Source organism: Anthonomus grandis, chromosome 3 (assembly GCF_022605725.1).
Source record: "Anthonomus grandis grandis chromosome 3, icAntGran1.3, whole genome shotgun sequence".
In the NCBI taxonomy this organism is placed as follows: domain Eukaryota; kingdom Metazoa; phylum Arthropoda; class Insecta; order Coleoptera; family Curculionidae; genus Anthonomus; species Anthonomus grandis.
Genome location: NC_065548.1, coordinates 36,094,106 through 36,113,587, shown reverse-complemented (window position 1 = coordinate 36,113,587; position 19,482 = coordinate 36,094,106). Strand labels below are relative to the sequence as shown.

At 30.6% G+C, this 19,482-nt stretch overlaps 1 protein-coding gene across 3 annotated transcripts in view; it reads left to right on the top strand.

The window, feature by feature from the left end:
* LOC126734471 (cyclin-dependent kinase-like 4) overlaps positions 1 to 19,482 on the top strand; it is a 102,053-nt gene that overhangs the window by 69,245 nt on the left and 13,326 nt on the right. Inside the window, exon 1 of one of the 3 annotated variants that reach the window (XM_050438119.1) lies at positions 3,398 to 3,543. The exons of the other annotated variants lie outside the window; for them this stretch is intronic. Within the exon in view, the coding sequence (XP_050294076.1) occupies positions 3,476 to 3,543 (68 nt within the window). The 5' untranslated portion in view covers positions 3,398 to 3,475. Of the gene's footprint in view, positions 1 to 3,397; positions 3,544 to 19,482 lie in introns of those variants that run through there. 3 annotated transcript variants of the gene reach the window in all.

The window sequence follows — 19,482 nt, the reverse complement described above, 5'->3', positions numbered from 1 at the left end:
AAGTAGTTAAATCATATAATATATTTGAAATTATACAGATTCTGAAATATGCCACGCCGCCAATCAAAACCAAAGTAAGGCTAGCTTATACCAGGTGTTTTTGATATCTTAAAAAAGTTTAACATGTATAAACAACTTTTTCTTACACAATTTTATTTAAACAGAAAAACTAAGTTCGTTTTTTAAACACACTGAAATATTATTACCAACTAAATCCGATTGAAAAGCAAGCACAGAAAAGAATGAATATATTAAGGAATATTAAACTATAGTTAATTACTAGACTTTGTATTATAAGTGATAATTATAGTTAAAGTAGATCAGAGTGAAAAGACGAGAAAAAAATTGTATGGCCACATTATAACATCTTATAAAAAGGCTAATATATAAGTGAAGCTTCAGATGAATAAAAATAATGATTGAAAAGCCGTATGCATGTAAAATAGTAAAAATTATGCTTACAGGTGAGGTATATATGTGCATATGTTGCCTAGAAACTTGAAATTGAGACTGATTTTTTATGAGTATTAAAGGCAGTATACTAAAGGCAGCATTTTCTAGCTATATTATAGGTATGCCCGAAATATATTTGTAAGTAAATATTTATCAAATTTCTAAGTCAAGTTTTAACTTTTTACTTACCTTTTGGAAGAAACAAAGGAGGAATAACATTATATGCCAAGCCTATGTAGCTTTTTGGGGGTAGAATGAATTCTGGAGCAAAATTATTGGCACAGAGAAAGTTGCTGTCTATATTTGGCATCTCTTGAAAAGGGAAGCAGCTAGAATATAGGTCTGTGCAGCTTGGGACATAGCATGTATGTTTTGCCTTTACGTTACCCCTAAACATAGTCATTTTGTGAAATGGTGTTAATACCAATTTAATGTTAGTAATAAAAAGCTTATACCCAAAGTAAAAAGTAAAGTTTTAGATAACACAGCACATAACACACGAGAAAGTACACCACGATAGTACCAGAAATTATTGGATTTATATAGATAGCTAATTCCTATTTTGTGAAAAGCATTAAATCTCGTTTGACAGGCACTGGACTCTAAATATTAAAACGGATAACAAGTTTATAGTGTTTATTACTTTATGCCGGTTTCCACCAAGCGGACAGGACAAAAACAAAACATGAACTGTCCGTTTAAACAGAAAATTCCAACAGTTTTGTTTAGAAATTGTTTCAAAACTGTTGTGTCCCCAACGGATTTTCTTTTTACACCAGCAACGCACTGAAATCAATAAAAACTGATTATATCCTGTTTAAGTTTTATTCAGTTTACATCGAGACATCGGACACGGCATTTGTGAAAATGTGACACGCAGCAAATATATTAAGACAAGGTGACAATGATTTATTTTTGCTATAAGAATTATATAATTATAAGGGCTGCATATTTTATTATGAATAAAAAGAACAAAAATAAACGTCAATTTTGGGATACACCATCTTTAAGGCAAAAATGAGAAAATGTGACTTATAAACTATTGCAAGATCTAAGAAAAGATAATATAAGTATAGGAGGTGAACTGCGATCAAGTTTTAATAACTTTTTAAGAATGTCAAGCACAGATTTTGAAAATTTATTTTGTTTAATCATAATAAGTTATTATAAATAACTTCAATTAATTATAATAAAGCATTAGCAAGAGCAACACTAACTACAGAGACTCTATCGCAGCAGTGGATCGTTTTGCCATTACATTGAGGTTTCTAGCAACAGAGATTCGTACCATAGTTTAATGTATTTATTTAAAGCTTCGGTACCATTTATATTAAGAATTGTTTTCATCAAGACCATTCTGTTTTGTAGTTCTTGGTTTATTTTTATTTAGAATTTTCATTTAGAATGAAAAGAAAAAGCCGCTCCAGATATTATATATTTCATATAATTACGCCTCTCTCTAAGATACTATGAATTCATGTGGGCTAACTTTCGCTCAACTTCGGCTGTGGACACGTTACACATTTTGCCTAGTTGCATCAAGGCATCTTTTTTTTTAATTCTGTTTTTATAGTCTGCGTGTTTACCATCCCATAAGCTTCGAAAATTTTTGTAGCCCGCAATTAAATTGGCGGTTTTCTCCACTATCCACATTTTTTTTAGAAGTATTCTAAAAGTGCATATACCGGTGTGTACGTGTCAATATTTTGATATAAATAAATTAAAATTTTTACAATAGACATTGCGACGTTTTTTCTTTAGGCATTAAAATTAGACTAAACCACTCAATCACAACAACAAAATTTTTGAAAAACTGTCTCAAGACGTCTGCACCAAGCAGACAAACAGAGTGCCTCTATCTATCGGAGAATAAATGAAACAAAACAGCTTCTGCAACATATCGCAAAATCACGTTTGTTGCATCCGCGCCATCTTTTGATCGAGCGGCTTCAAAACAACCCACACGCTCCTTCCATTTAACTTTCTTTTCTAAAGGGCGATTTGATTTAAATAATCAAATACAGAGATCTTAAAAGTATAATAATATTCTAGATATTTAACAAAAACATTATTTAATGTAGTTTTTTTGTTTTACTTTTTTGAAATTTCGTTTTGTGTTTTTTTTTTCAATTAGTGAAAACGCTTTAGGTATTATATTAGGATTTCACCTTTTTTATTAAAATAACATTTATTATCATTAAATGTAAAATGTTGTATAACACAGGCAGATTATATGTATTTATGCTTCCAAAAAGTGTTTGACCAGATTATTTTTTTTGACACAGAATGCGTGAGTTCGAGACCTTGCAACGAGATATGCACAGCGGTTTTGACCATAGAAGTTTTTATCGTTATCATTTCGTCAAAGTTTGTGCTAATCCAAAACAACCCAACCCAACCCAAATATTGGAAATCATCAGAAACAGTATACACAAGAGTATTTTATTTTATATCATTTCATTATGATACTCTGTACTTTATGAGCTAATAGCTATAAAGATGCCAAATTACTTATTTATTTATTACAACCCTGTACACTTAACCATTTTCCTTTAATGCTTAAAAATAATAACGTTTAAAAATCTTAAGTTTTAAAAAACCAATAAAATTCTTCCAATAAAAGAAATTCTGAAAGCTTGAAATAATTTTTTGTTTGTTTTAAAACGCCAGAAACGGCTTTTTTTCATTGAAATGTTAACTCATTCAATTTTAATTGCTAACTTAAAATATTTTTTATTAATAAAAATTTATATGGGCGACAATATTTTAACAACAACTTATTTAAAGAGAATTAGCAAAATTAAGATCAACTAATAAAATCATTATATCTTTAATAGGCTTTTATTAAAAAAAATTCCTAAATCCTCGCCTATATTATCAATATCGACAAAAGAAAGTGGAGAAAAGAAATAACCATAGCAACGGAACTATAAACACATTTACACCCTGCTTTTACGGACTGATTCTACATATTGTAATTTATTTCTTTATTCAGTGAGTGATGAGGTAAACATAAAAGCTAATGGAGAGATGGCTCACTGGTAGTAAATTGTGGCTGTTCGGAAACCAAGTGCCTTTATTATCTAAAAGGTAAAAATATTTTTTTCTTCGGATTAAAATTTTGAAACCACACTCAAAGCAAATTTACTAACTTAATTAAACGAAATATAATAAATAACATTCAAATTACTTTATTTTAAATATCAATTTCTTTTGTTTAAATATCAATGAAATTTGTACTGAATTTGTTATAATGTTTAAAATTCAATGTGTCATAATTTTATTGATTTTTAAGGTTTTTCTGGTTTAAAAAATATAGCACTAACGTAATTTTCTTTGGTATTTTCTGTATGATTTTCTTTTGATTTTATGGTACAAAATAATTTAACTTTTACCACGGAAAACTATATCAACGTTAGTTATATTAAATTATCCTAGTATAATGGAAATCTGTGTATGTTAAAATAACCAAAAGTATTTATTAAAACCTGTTAAAAATATACCTTATTCTATCCTTACACTTATGGATATGGAATTATTATATAGTTATATATAGTCATACGAATTATATCATCATTAAAATGAGACTGATCTTAAGAAGAATAAGGTTTTTTAGAAAATATCGTAATCTGTTGATGAAAATTTTATTTACATTCTGCTTGTTGACAGAGCTTTAATAAAAAAGAAATCTAATTATTTTTCTTTAAATATACTTCTTCTTTAAATGATTATAATATTGGAGTAAACTTCATTTATATACAATATACATATAGTATATGTGTATAGGACCGATACCTCAAGAAAAGTGTTAATTTTTTTTATTACATATATACATTATATACAGTGCTTTCATATTAAAACGATCCACCCTTAATAACTTTCTTAAAAAAAAAACACGTCAAATTAGATATACAAGAGGACTACATCGTGTGATACATCATTCATAGTAAGGAGCGTAAAATTCTCTATGCAACGGTACCAAAAAAAATGAAATCGGTAAATGTGTAAGCAAATAGTTAGCGAAAATGTCTAGAAATAATGAATATTTTATTTACGCCAAACTTTGGTATGTCAAATGGCTACCCCATGGTGTGATACATTATTTTAAAGGGCATTCATTATGCTATCAATGGTTGTAAAAAAAAAATAAAATTGATTGACCAAGAAGCAATTAAAGTGTAAATCGGTAGGGTAGAAAAACAAATTTAATTAGTTTAACAAATTTATTTTCTAAATGTTCAAAATGCGCGCCGTTATTAGCAAGACAATAAAAAAGCCTATTTTCAAACTCCTTACGAACATTGGCAAGGGTCTGCCCGCTAATTTTTCTGCATTCTTGAAATTTTCTATTTTTTAAATGCTCAATACTCTCAGGTGGGGTTTTATAAACTTTGCTTTTTAAGTAGCCCCAAAGAAAAAAGTCTAGTGGGGTTAGGTCCGGAGACCATTCGATTGCACCACGTCTGCCAATCCACTTTTCTCGAAAATCTTCATCAAGCCACTCTCGAACTACCAAGAAAGTGTAGTGCGCGGGAGCTCCATCCTGCTGAAAATGTATATTATTTTCATTCAATAATATAGCACCATGTTGATCTACTTGATTTTCCATAGATTGGATGATGGAAGGGTATATTGCATTTTCTAAAAGGTTTAAATAAATTTTGCCAGTCAAATTTTCTTCCAAAAAAAATGGCCCGATTATTTCATTCCCATAAATTCCTGCCTAAACATTAATTTTTGGGGGATATTGGGTATGGCCTTCCCAAAAAACATGCGGATTTTCATTATCCCAGTATCTACAGTTATGTCTGTTCACCAGGCCATTTAAAAAAAAAGGTCGATTCGTCACTGAAGCAAATGTTCTTCAATAAATGGGGATCGTCGTCAATTCGCTGGCACATTACTTCACAAAATTGAATTCTCCTATCAAAATCATCTTCTCCGAGTTCATGAAGAATATGAATTTTTTTAAGGAAAGAACTTTTTTTTTTTAAACTTTATGTACGGAACCAGTGGAAATATTTGTTAGTTTTGCGACGTTAGCAAATTGTCCTAGTACTTCAACTTGGCATGCTTCATCGACAACTCTATTTTCATATTTTTTCTTATTGCAAATCGATCCCGTCTCTTCAAATTTTCGTATCAATTCTAATACGTATTTATGGCTCACGTTTTTATCTTGATACCTTTCATTAAATGCTCTCGCGGTTCTGCGAGCACACCGATCTTGAGCTCCATAAAGGAAAATTATTTCTATTCTTTCGGCTAGCGTATACACCATTTTATTAACTCACTGTTTTAACTAAAATTGAAAAATTGCACGCGTCAAACTGACAGTTTCAACAATAATAAATCGCCTGCTTTTTAAACGCCTTAAAAATGTAGGTTTCGCAAAAAATATAAATGAAATAAACACACATACAAAGTTATAAGACTGCAAAGATTTTTGCAAAAAAATTGAAGATACTCTTTTTTCTCGCAAATAACGGTACACATTATTTCCTTAAAAAAATAATTTGCTTGAACTAAATGTACTGTTTGTTACCACACATTTTAACTTTTAAATTGCTTGTTTTTTTTTTGATGATCTATTATAAAAAATGTAAGAATTTTAAATGAATACTTTTAGTGTGGTACCTACCCACACTAAAAGTATTCATTTAAAATACCAAAGTTTCGCGTAAATAAAATATTAATTATTTCTAGACATTTTTGCTAACTATTTGCTTACACATTTACCGATTTCATTTTTTTTGGTACCGTTAAATAGAGAATTTTACGGTGCTTACTATGATGTATCACACGATGGGGGTTCCCATTTGACATATTAAAGTGAGGTTAGCTGGAGGTGAGGAGGTGATTAACAGAACTTCAGTAAATGCATAATTAAACGTCCCCCTGTATATCTAATTTGACGTGTTTATTTATTTTTTTTTTGTTAAGAAAGTTATATGAAATGCACAGTTTTCAAGATACAGGGTGATAATTTTTTTTTATATTAATTTTTTATTAATACTAAAAAAAATATTTACTCGATTCTTTTAAAATTTGGCAGTATTACTTGTTGTATTACGAGGCTAATTTAGCCCTAATTAAATTAAAATTATAAGGTCCAGTGGCGTACCGGGGCACATCTTAGCAAATATTATTGGCAAAAAATGTTCGCCACTGTTTTTTTTTCAACATTAATATTTTTTGTTTGATTAAGCATTTAAAAATACTAACTAACTTTTTTGCCTCTTGTATTTTTTTCGTATCTCACTTCGTTTTCGACAAAAAAAAATCAATACCGTTTTATTGCATGACACTGGACAAAATTGGCTTAATACTTTTTGGTAAAAAAATCACAGGTGCCTTGGAAAACAAAAAATCAAAAACATTTCTAGGAGCTTTTTATTGCAACAATAACTACAACAAATGTTGAAAATGTCCACCATTAAACGACGCACTGGAGCTAAAATTCGAGGTCTATTTCTCACTTCTTTCTTCACTTCGCAAGCATTTACAATTTTATTTCTTAACTCTTCTATTGTTTGTATGGAACTAGCATAAACCAGATTTTTAAGGTGTCCCCATAAATAAAAATCTATAGAATTTAAGTCAGAGGAGCGAGGTGGCCATTGAATTGCATCCACCTCTTCCATCAACGCAATTTTCCCCAAAGGTGTTATTGAGATGAGTTCTAGCGGCTTTACTAAAATGAGGAGGAGTTCCATCGTGCATAAAAGTGATTTGATTACGTACATTTAGAGGAACTTCTTCCAGCAGTACGGGCAATTCTTGTTGAAGATTTTCATCACTTCATACACGAGTATTATAAAAATGAACAATACCATCACGCCGAAATCCAGCTTTGTCCGTAAAAAGTATGGTTTTATTAAAATTTCTGTTATTATTAACTTTTGTAATACCATTGGCAAAACTGCAAACGGGACAGAAAATCTTTTAGCAGTAATGCCTGCACACGTTGAACATGATACTGATACAAAAGTTGTTCGGAGAGAACCTGCCACACAGAGCTGTTGGAATGATTATCCCCTAATCGAGCTGCTATAGTCCTGGTACTTACACCAGGATTTTATTCCACGGTACGTAAAACTGCCTCCTCAAACTCAGGCGTTCTTACGAACCTCGGGCGGCCTCTATCATTGGTGGGAATGGCAAAACTTCCTAAGTAACTTTATTGTCAAAAACTTCACGAAAAATAAACTTTCCCGCAATCTACGGTCTACGCTTTCAAAGGTTTTACTATCTGGAAGTTGTCGTTGGGGAAACGCTTCTGCCTTACAGGTGTCTTGCTACATAACAGTTACTGTAAGCACCTGCATACATTACATGCATGTCTGTCATTTCCCCAAAACTGTAATTTTCCCTCACAAAGGCCGAGAAAAAACTTTTTAGAGGAATCACCAAGAAAATTAGGTAAATAATTATTTTCTAGGAGAACTGAGTCTTGTCAATGTCAAACCTCCATGCAAAAATGATTTTTTGTTTTCCAAGGCACCTGTGATTTTTTTACCAAAAATTATTAAACCAATTTTGTCCAGTGGCATTCAATAAAACGGTATTGATTTTTTTTGTCGAAAACGAAGTAAGATACGAAAAAAATACAAGAGGCGAAAAAGTTGTACTTTTAAATGCTTAATCAAACAACAAATATTAAAGTTGAAAAAAGGCAGTGGCGTACATTTTTTTGCCAATAATATTTGCTAAGATGTCCCTCGGGACGCCACCGGACCTTATAATTTTAATCTAATTAGGGCTAAATTAGTCTCTTAATACAAGTAATACTGCCAAATTTGAAAAGAATCAAGTAAATATTTTTTTAATATTAAAAAAAATGAATATTTTAAAAAAAGTGTATCACCCTGTATCATGAAAACTGTGCATTTCCGGACTCATGTTTATACAAACTTTCTCTCATATTTTTTTACAAGGAGTCACCCATTGAAATATCTCCGTCTATTTTTCGAACACCCTGTATGCAGAGGGAGAGTAGTCTTGGCCGACTTATTAAATAAGAAAATTTTATTTTATTTTTTTACCTTTTTTAACAATTTTCTTGAGGTACCGGTCCTGATGAGGGCTATTGTTGAAATAAAATGCCTTTTGAGTTACCACCAAGCTTTTGAAAATGTTTATTTTTTTTATACATATATCAAAGAGAGATTACCTGGAGCGGTAAGGAGGTGATTGACAGAGCTTTGTCAAATATAAAATAAAACGTCCCTCTGTATATCTAGATTGACGTGTTTTTTTTAAGAAGTTATTAGGGGTGATTCGTTTTGAAATGAAAGCACTGTATAGTCCTCAACGATGGCAAGAATGACCACTAAACAACTCAAATTGCTTTTTATGTAAAAGATTATTCAACTTAATAAATGATGAAATTTAATAAGTCAAAACACTTTCTTCAGAATTTTGGATGTAATAGGAAGCTTCCTACTTGAGTTGTTTACTTGATGTGCTATAGAATAAGATGCTAATCTTGAAGTGTGTTAATCCTTAGGGAATTTCAAAAAGAAAAGTATATCAAACTCAGTGGCGAAGCGTGAACTTTTTTTTCGGGTAGACAAACAATAAAAATCGTTAATTAGAAAAAAATGTGTATTCAATATTATTCACTTTAATGAAATACAGAATGAAAGCGCATGAAATATTAACTCAAAGAGAAAAATTATGTAGTGATATAAAAAAGAAATAAATAAATACTACTTACAAAAAAACACAACTAAAATACAATTGCCAATATCGAACAGTCGTTCATAAATAACCACTAAAAAAACCTTTTCTATACACCCAAAAATAAAAATACTAATTATTAAATTACTATAGCACGCGCCCCCACCAAATGCAGACAAAACTGAAGATGTATTGCGGCTGACCAGAACAAGCGTGTCCATAAACAATAACCTTTAAAAGCATAATAAAATAGCTGGTCGACTTCGATAGACAAAAGCTCGAATGTCTTCCCCGCGAGTAAATTTTGCATACGTAATAGGCTGAATGCGGCCGGACCTCTGTAGCCTGCTTGATGCGTATTTGGTTCGATATGCTCCAAATTTCGGAAGACAAATATCAATGTGTCTTCCTGGGGCTCGGATACATTAATTGGGTGTCAGCCCTGTATTTTTATCTTAATCGGTGCGGCAGGCGGGGCGCACCTTCGGATTAATCATGTTTAGATACTATAATAATAATAGTAAGGATAGCGACTACGTTCTGTGTTATTTTTTTTAAATTTTAATTTAACAATTACATGAAATAATTACGTGATAAATTAATGACAAATAACTGGATAATTTTGGGTAGACAGTGTCTACCTTGTCTACTCGTACGCTTCGCCACTGAATTCAAACTTATGTTTATGAAATTTATGACACACCCTCCGAGTATCAACATTTTTTGATGTAGATGTAAAGATTTTTTTAAAGTTTAAGCAGTAGCGTCCGTACCGAAACTTAAAATTTTAAAAAAGTATTATATACGCCACTACCTTTTCGTAAAATAAAAACTATTTTTATAATCCCCATTCATTTTAGGGCAAAATTGATTTCTTGACTTTCTGTCGTCTGACATGCGATTATTGCGGAAGAAAAATTAAAACATGTCTATGCATGGTCAATTTATTAGTAAAACAAATATTTATTTTATAAACATATGCAAAAACATAAACATATTTACATTATTTTACCATTACAGTATAACAGCGCGGTATTTTAATATTAAATAGTTTAAAAAAATGTCATTCAGGGTCTCCTAAATTTGGTTCTAAGGATGACACGTTTCAAAACACTGTATCTCAAAAACTAAGGAGTTTAGGACATAGCTTTATTTGAACTTTTCTTCTTAAAACTAACTTTTTAAGGATTAATACCCTTAAGGATTAGCATTTTATTCTGTAACACCATGTATATTATATTATTAGCTTTTTTGAAACGTGAATATGTTTTTAAGTTGAGGTAAGCCTTGTGTCTGAACGGTATACAACTGGTAAATGTATTTCGAAGCTACTTATAATATTTCTATTAAATTAAATGTTTTACGATTATCGCTCTGAACCAGAGGTATACCAAACGACCTCTCTACCAAATCGACATATTGTTTGGTTTTAATACAAAAGGTAGAAAACAAGCTATAAGGTAGTAACTAGGCCTTATAGGCTTGTACTTTTTGAACAAACCCACCTAGAATTATACAAGAGCTTGTTCATGCTACTCGGGAAGAAAAGCACAATATTCCTCAACAACATACAGGGCCGAGCCTAGGGTATTTGCCGCCCGGGTGCAAAAGCTAATTTTGCCGCCCCTTCTGCAGTGATTTTTATAAAAAGTGTTTTAAAAAATGCTCTTACCAAAGTACAACGTTTAAAAAAAAGAGTGTAATAAAAAAATCATATTGAATTAAATTCCAAACACACATATATTAATCAATATATCAATTTTTGTCTATACAAAAAATATACATACAAGCATATATTATTTACTTATATAAGTATTTCTATATTAATATATAATTACATCGATATAAACACCTAAAGAAAATATATTTTACTTACATACTAATTTAAAGAAATTAAAAAAAAAGTAATTAGAACCCTAGTTTATATGCTAACATTTACTTTTCTTGCCTTTTTATATGCAAATTCCCTAATTAGGTCGGTAACATCTAAATTAGAAACAATGTCTTCCTCATTACTTATTATTGATAAATTTGATAGTCTTGATTGGCTCATTGTGGATCTTAAGTAGTTTTTTATTAATTTTAGTTTGGAAAATGAGCGTTCCCCATGAGCTACAGTGGCACTGTTACTGACACTACTACTGGCATTGTTAAAAATATTCTTAAAGCTACGAATAAATTTGGAAATATGCCTTTCAAATCGTTAGCAACCAGATATATTAATATTTCTTTGGCCGAGAAAATATTTCTATCATTAATGTAAATTAATAATATGTCAATTTCATTATAGAGGTCCAATCCATTTATGTCCATATTTTTTGTTTCAGGGTCAGTTAATTTAGCTTCTAAATTCTTACAATAGGTCATTATTTTGGGTTTGGAAAATGCTTTCAAATTGTTTAAAAAACCAAATAATTCAATATGTTTTTGTAAATCGTGAAATCTTTCATCCAATTTTGAGGTTGAAATATCGAGAATATTAAAAAAAAAATTACTTTAAAATTTATTTCTGGAGATTGGATTGGCTCATCCTTGTGTTCATAATCAAAAAACGTTTTTTTTTCCTTGGTCTTATTGAGTGAATGGCTGGAAAGGAAATTTCGGCGTCTACTTCTTCCGCAATTTTCTTAGATTCATTTATCATGTCTAAAAACCCGTTTTCCGATCTCATTTGTGTCAAAAATAATTTGATTTCTTTTAGCATCTGTACAGCTTCTGGTAAAATAACATTAAACTTTTGCAGTGTTTTGCTTACTATATTAATTTTTGCCAAAATGTTGTACCAAATAACTAACGAACAAATAAATTTAAATGATTTTATTTTATTTATTAGGGACATTGCAATATTCTTTGTTTCATTATCTCTGCTTTCATTATTAAAAAGCGTAAACAGACCATCATACACTTTTTCTAACTCAAATCTAAGAGTTTTTATTGACTCAATACGGCTTTCCCAGCGGGTATCCGATAAGAGCTTTGGTGTTAGCCTGGGCAGCTCTTTTAAGAGAGCATTCCATCTGTAAGTTGAGGCCGAAAAAAAGACATATATTTCCTGAATAATGCTAAAAAAATTAGTTACTTCTAGAGAGCTTTTTGCTGCATCATTAACTACTAAATTTAAACTATGGGCGGCACAGGATACAAAAAAGGCTCTAGGATTAATATTAAATTTTTTTTTTGTAGGCCATTGTGCTTGCTCCATTTTCATAGCTCTGACCTCTCATATCGGCAATATCAACATCCAGTTCTTTTAAATAATTTAATAAAAAATCTGTTAACCCCTGACCAGTAGTGTTTGTAACTTTACAAAATCCTAAAAAATGTCCCAAATTTCTATACTTTTAGAACAATCATCAATAAAAACGAATCTAACAATAATGGTAATTTGTTCTTGGTGACTAACGTCAGGTGTAGAGTCAAGAATGATTGAGAAATATTTGCATAATTTTAAACATTCAACAATACTTTTTTACTTTTGCTCCTATTAAAAAAATCAATTCATTTTGTATTTTATCTCCCAAATAATGCGGCATTTTGTTCCCATCTTTTTGGACTATCAATATGTTCGGCCATTACAGAATCAAATTTTGCAATCGTCTCAATTAATTTCAGAAAATTACCGTTACCCTTATCAAATAGTTTTTGACTATTACCCCTAAAAGCTAAATTTTGTCCAGCTAAAAACTGGATAACAGATATTATTCTCTCTAAAATCGAAGTCCATCTTTTTTTTCCATTTGAAATAAATTTTGATTGATAGAGCCCACAGTTAAACCTTTTTCTTTTGATTTTTTTAATTCAAGCCATTTCCTAACACTTTCAAAATGCTCCTTACTGGTTTCGTGTCTTTCTAAAGTCCGAGATAAATGTCGCCAGTCACTATAGCCATTCCCCTCATTAAAACTATTATCAGAAACTTTAAATAATTTACAAGGAAAACAGTACACTGAATCTTTAGATTTTGAGTAAATAAGCCAGGTTCTAGGAACTTATTCATTGTTAGTTAACTTTTTTTCAAAGTAAGCAGCGCTAAAACATCTATTTAAATTATTAATGGGATAATTAATATTTTTAATTTGAACAGGTCCTATTCCTAAAATCAATAATCTAATATTATCCGTTAATATTTCGGGCCAATATGCTGGATCTTTAAATCGTTCTTCATTTACCTGAATAGCTTCAATGTTCTCAGTTTGCGTATTTGCTGGCGTATTCGTCGAGTAATCATCTTGTTTCAGTTCATCTCCTAATGGTTGTTGATCTTTATCATTTGGTTGTTCTACATCGGCATCGGCTTCAGTTGACGTCAAAGGTTGAACATCCGGCCTTTGGCTTGTTGAAGGTTGAGGTTGTGCCGGTTGTGGGTTCGTTAATGACGCAAAAAACTTTTTTACGAACCTGCTAACCGTCTGTCATCTTCCTCCTTTTCTAGCTTCCCATTTCGGTATTGGGAACCAGAAAGCCTCTTTCGACCATCAGCCATCTAAATCAACAAATATTTTTTTTAGAATTGGCACAAAAATCAGACATTAGATTTTACTTTTACAAAAGTATTGAAATTCCGCAAGAAATAAATTTCGAGGAATTACTATTGGTGGTACTTTACGCAGCTTTTTTAATTACGCCGCCCTTATAACAAAGTATATAGATTTCAACTAGATAAAATCATCATAGCTAACATCATAACTAGATATAACATCAACAGCACCGGCGGTGGCGCCGGCGCCGCCCTGGCTGAACCCACCATAATTGCGGTGCTATTGTTTTTATTACCTGGTCCTGTTACCTATTTATTTATCTATATAGATTATTATTATTATAGCAACGATTCGGGGAACAATGCTCGGTTTCAGTAAACATTGTATTCTGTTGGCGCCTTAATTAAAAGTTTTAAATTTTATAAATTTTTGTTATTCATATTTTTTTTTTCATTACTTGGCGCTTTTTTATTTTATTTTTCGGATATTTTGCCGCCCCAAATGAGCGCCGCCCGGGTGCGCTAGTCCAATCCAGGCGTATAGACAGTCGTCTCCAAGCTTGCATAATCCCTAGAGGTGGCAATACACGGTATAAAATAGTTTTCTACATACGTACATTTATTAAGAAAAATTATCAATTTGTATTAAAAATTAACCCTATAATTAAAAAACAATCTTAATACTATAATTATTATATTATAGTAAAGTTATTTGTACAGAAATTTTAGATGTTTTCTTAATTACAACTGATCAATGCCTCTAATCTATTTTTGGCGATAAAAAAAACACTTTCGGAAATTTAGGGTGATGCAAAACTTAGGACAGGACTGTAGATAAGGGTCAGTAAGATTTAAAGTCAGTAAGTTATTAACAATTCCATAATTATTTGCCTATGAAAGTTTACTTTATATGAAAATTAGTTCTCCAATCATTGATACCCACCAAGATCATTTCAAATTTTAAAATTTAAGATCTGTTGAGTGATAATTCATTTTATTGTTTTGTATTTTAATCCTAAGTATGTTTCATTTCATGAAGTTGTAACTTTATGTAAGAAATTATTGCAGTTTACACATCTGTTTCTTATGGATAGTTTTCTTTAATAATACATATATAAGTGTATTCTTGCTAACATTGAATCATTTAATCATCTTATCATAACGGCGTGCAATCCACGAATCCAGAATATACCGATATAATATTGGTATTTGGCTATTGCCAAGGAAATGGTCGAGTATGCCTTAAAGGTGGCAAAATCGTGGTATACCCGCACCAACTGACGTTTGCTGCTGTTAAAGACGCCTGCGGTAAACCTGCTCCTAAAGTTAATGATAATGAAAAACGGTTTTAAAAGCTTCCTGCTAAGTAGAAAAGTCAAAGTGGATATTTTAAAACGTGTTGCACAAGAGATCCAGAAATAAGTACCAGAAGGTAGGAAAATAGGAGTTTTCAAATATATTATTAATAAAATACTTTAAGAACAATTATTAAATCGATATAATAAGATGCTACTACGCTATGCTACTACTACTATAATAAAATGCTAATAAGATCTTTTACCTAATTATCCTAAAATACTAACTGGTAACTAAATAGTAAGCCTGGTTTTTAGTCTATTTGTTTATAGACAGAGAGAAGAGAATCCCCCTTTCTAAAGTTTTGGAGTACGAATATTCATAATGAACATGCTTATGTGGATGAAATTCCACCTGCGATCAAAATTTAATATTTTCAAAATGAGTTTAAAATTAATGTGTGGGCTGAAATAATTGGTAATTACATTGTTAGCCATGTCATGGTTCCAAAGATCAATCGGGGAATTTGATTTGCAACATCTACAAAATGCTACCAGAGTACCCAAATAGATGGATTGGTCGAGGTAATGTGCTTGTCAATTATAAGTTATATAATTGACATAGTATATATAGACATGACATAATACAGGGTGTCCATTTATAAACTGACACATTTTAACTGCTTATAAGTCGAGAACGGAAAATGACAACAATGTGCGGTTTTCACAGAACTTCATCAATAGTTTTAGGTTTTTTTTGACAGTGTTGCCAAGTTTCAAAATTTACATGAAATAGGAGGAAAAAAATTAATGATTTTCAAAGGCCGATTTCTCAAAAGTTTTAAATATAACACCCTGTACTTTTTAATTTTACATGAAAGCCTGTTAAATCCCCTTTTCGAAAATGTATAAATTGTCTTAAATTCATTATTTTTTTTTACAGAGCCAATTTTAGTAAATGACACCTTTTTGAAAATTTTCCTACAATAAATACCTATTAAATAATATTCTCGGTATCAAGTGACAACAATAACAATTGTAGCTTGTCAAGGAGGCTGTGAGTTGCACAATTTGTTTTGTGGGCTTCAACTACTGTCAAATTTTTTTAACGTCATTCGTTGGGCAGTCCCGATAATTTGATTTTTGTATGTATTTTTGCATTTTTTTAAGATTTTGAAAGGTTTTAATATGTTTACCACTCGGGAAAAGGCACGTTGCGTGTTATTATTTAGTGAATGGCTCCACCTTCACGCAATTCTATACTTCATTGGGTACGCCAATTTTCCCAGGAGGGAACAGTTAAAAGAAAAGTTAGAACAAACCTAAATGCACAAGATAATCTGTGGGATGATATTTTACTGGTAAAAGAAGTGTTGTCCTTAAACAATAACCAAATATCTATTAGGAAGATAGCTCAAACAACAAATATGTTAAAAAGTAAAGTACATAAAATTCTAAAAATAATTAAGTTGAAACCCTACAGAATTCAAACTTTCCAAAAAATAGAAAATCGCGCCCTTGAAAAAAGATATTTAATGTACGAAACACTACTAGATCTTTTTAGAAATAAGCCGGATACCAATTTAATAATGTCTGATGAGGCAACATTTCACATCAGTGGTCGAGTAAATAAGCATAACTGCCGAATTTGGGGAGATGAAAATCCTCGAGTGTATAACGAATTTGAGAGAAATTCTCCTAAGCTGAACGTTTGGTGTGCAGTATCGAAATCTAAAATTTATGGACCATTTTTTTTTTCAAGAAGCAACAGTGAATGGAAACAATTACACCGATATGTTGGAAAAATTTTTTTATCCTCAACTTCAGCAAGATGGAATTTTAGACACAAAATGGGGTCATATTCAACAGCTAATTTATTAGTTATAAATTAAAATTAATTTCTTCAATTGTTTGTTGTTAAAATTGTTGTAAATAGTTGTCATTTAATAATAGAATAAATACTTTTTATAGACATGGCAATAGCGCAAATTATTTAATTATGATCATGCTAAAGCGATACATAGGCAATTATCAGAAAATGTTCATCAATCACCGAATATGTATTCAAGGAAAATTTTTAAAAAGGTGTCATTTACTAAAATTGGCTCTGTAAAAAAAAATTAATTTAAGACAATTTATACATTTTCGGAAAGGAGATTTAACAGGCTTTCATGTGAAATTAAAAAGTACAGGGGTTACATTTAAAATTCTTGAGAAATCGGCCTTTGAAAATCATCAATTTTTTTCCTCTTATTTCAGGTAAATTTTAAAACTTGGCAACACTGTCAGAAAAAACTTTAAAAATATTGATAAAGTTCTGTGAAAACCGCACATTGTTGTCATTTTTCGTTCTCGACTTATAAGCAGTTAAAATGTGTCAGTTTATAAATGGACACCCTGTATTATAGTCACCACATCTCTGGACTCAAATCAATTAGATTATTTCTTATAAGGGCTCTTAAGAAAGTGGTTTATAGAGTAAATCCAAATAAGATAGAACAAGTATGACAACGTATTCAACAGAAAATAAATGTTCTTAAGGCAGTGAACAAATTCTGCAGTCTTTTAATTTTTCTTCGACGAATAAATCTTTGTAATTGTAAACACCATTAGACGAATTAAGTCCTATTCTCCTGATCAATCGGTATAGGATCTGTTGTTAAGTTTTCACGCATTTTCAAAAAGGAAATTTTCAGCTATATATCAACACATATCATAATGTTAATTTAACTTATTTATGTTACATTTTAGATAAAAAGAATAGTAGAAATCGATATATGTTATTCTAAGCGCAAAAATAACATCTTCAAAACAAAACAAACAATTAACATTCTTATTCCTAAAACCGCTTCTAAAAAATTGGAAATTTCAACATCGCAAGCAAAAGCTGATGTCCTCTTGTGAAATGTCATCTTAACGAACGGCTTTGTGTTTACATTTGGCATTTGTGAAGTTCTGTGCTTCTTCTTTAGTTTTTGATTGGAAAAGGTCTCATTTGAGTATTTTTGTGAATTGTTACGATCGTAAAAACTTGTGCAGTTTGTGCCGCACGATGCGATGGGAAAAAGGCAATTTAAGCCGATCTTTTCACAAGTAAATACCGATAATGTCATAACATCATATCAAGGGACAACCGTCGTCATAAACGTAGAATAATAAAAAATTATTAAGAAATCTATAATAAAATATGAAATATTTAATTTCCATAAAAATGATTTTTATTAGATAAGTAAAGAAGTACGTTATTCTAATGAAGTACGTTAAAATATAAGTTCTATTCCGCTGATAGTCAAGCCATCTTAATAGTCTTATGGTTGGAACCTTTGGTGTGGCACTCAAATCACAAAACAGTTTTAAGCTGAATGAGTTTCAATTTTCTTCTGAAGATGCTAACATCGTTAGCGAAACACGAGTCAAGAATAACATAAAGAGCTTTGGTTAACTCTTTTGTGATTTGAGCTTCACACCAAAGATTTCAACCATATATACGTAGTAGAAAAATTATAATGAAATGCCTAAAAAAAATGAAATTTTCTTGAATTACGTGGAAATTCTGAGTACTAAAAATATTTTTAAATTTTTTTCCAGGCACTTTGACTAATTTATTATAAATTTTTACGTTTTTGAAAAAATAAAAGTCATTAAAAACTTTGGCATGCCTAAAAAGTACTTCAACTTTCTGGCTCTGAAAGTGTCTATCTGGAATGTCTTTAAATGCCTATAAGAGTTCATAAACGGTAATATTTTTTATAATTTAAAGCATAATCTATTATTAATAAATATTTTACATGTAAATATTTTTTGACGACGTCACTGGTAAAGATTACTGTGTCGGTGGAATCAACAATGCGACCGAGCGCTGTTGCGATGTTGTTGCCTTTTGCTCTAATATACGTTATCTACATTCATTTAATGTTGACTGCTTTATAGAGTATCTTATTATATTTTATTAAAAAATTACTTCATATTTTATTAAAGAGGAATAATATTATTTTGCCCCTGTCAAATTAACTGACAAATTTTTTTGACATTATAAAGTGTGTTTTTTTTGTCATTTCTACATAAGCATTTGGCATCATTGTATCAGAGATGTTGCAAGCAAATAAACTGCCGATAGTTCCATGGAAATGCTAATTCTAGCCTTTCAATGTTCTAACAAAACAAGCAATTATTAAAAAACTCAGACTCTATGCCTATCAACTGATAATTATAATTCAGTTTTTTAATCAATCAAGAAAAACGAATTGCAAATATTGACCATTGTCAATAACTCATTTTAAATCTATGCGCTTCATTGAGACCTTCTACAATGCAAAAAAAAACACTATTCAGGTCAGTCTGTTAAAAATTAGTGAAGCCTAACATGTTAAGAAAATTATTGAAAATTAACAAGAAAGAATATTATGATTATAATAACTTTTGTCAAAAAGCTATTATTAGTAAGAATATTATCAAGAATCGTCAAATGCTCTCAAGCAATCAGTGTAGTTCTCGGTTCAACTTTTGGGCAGAGAAACAATAGATATTGCACATAGTCTTGTACATAGTCTATCAATAATATCCAACGCTTGAGTA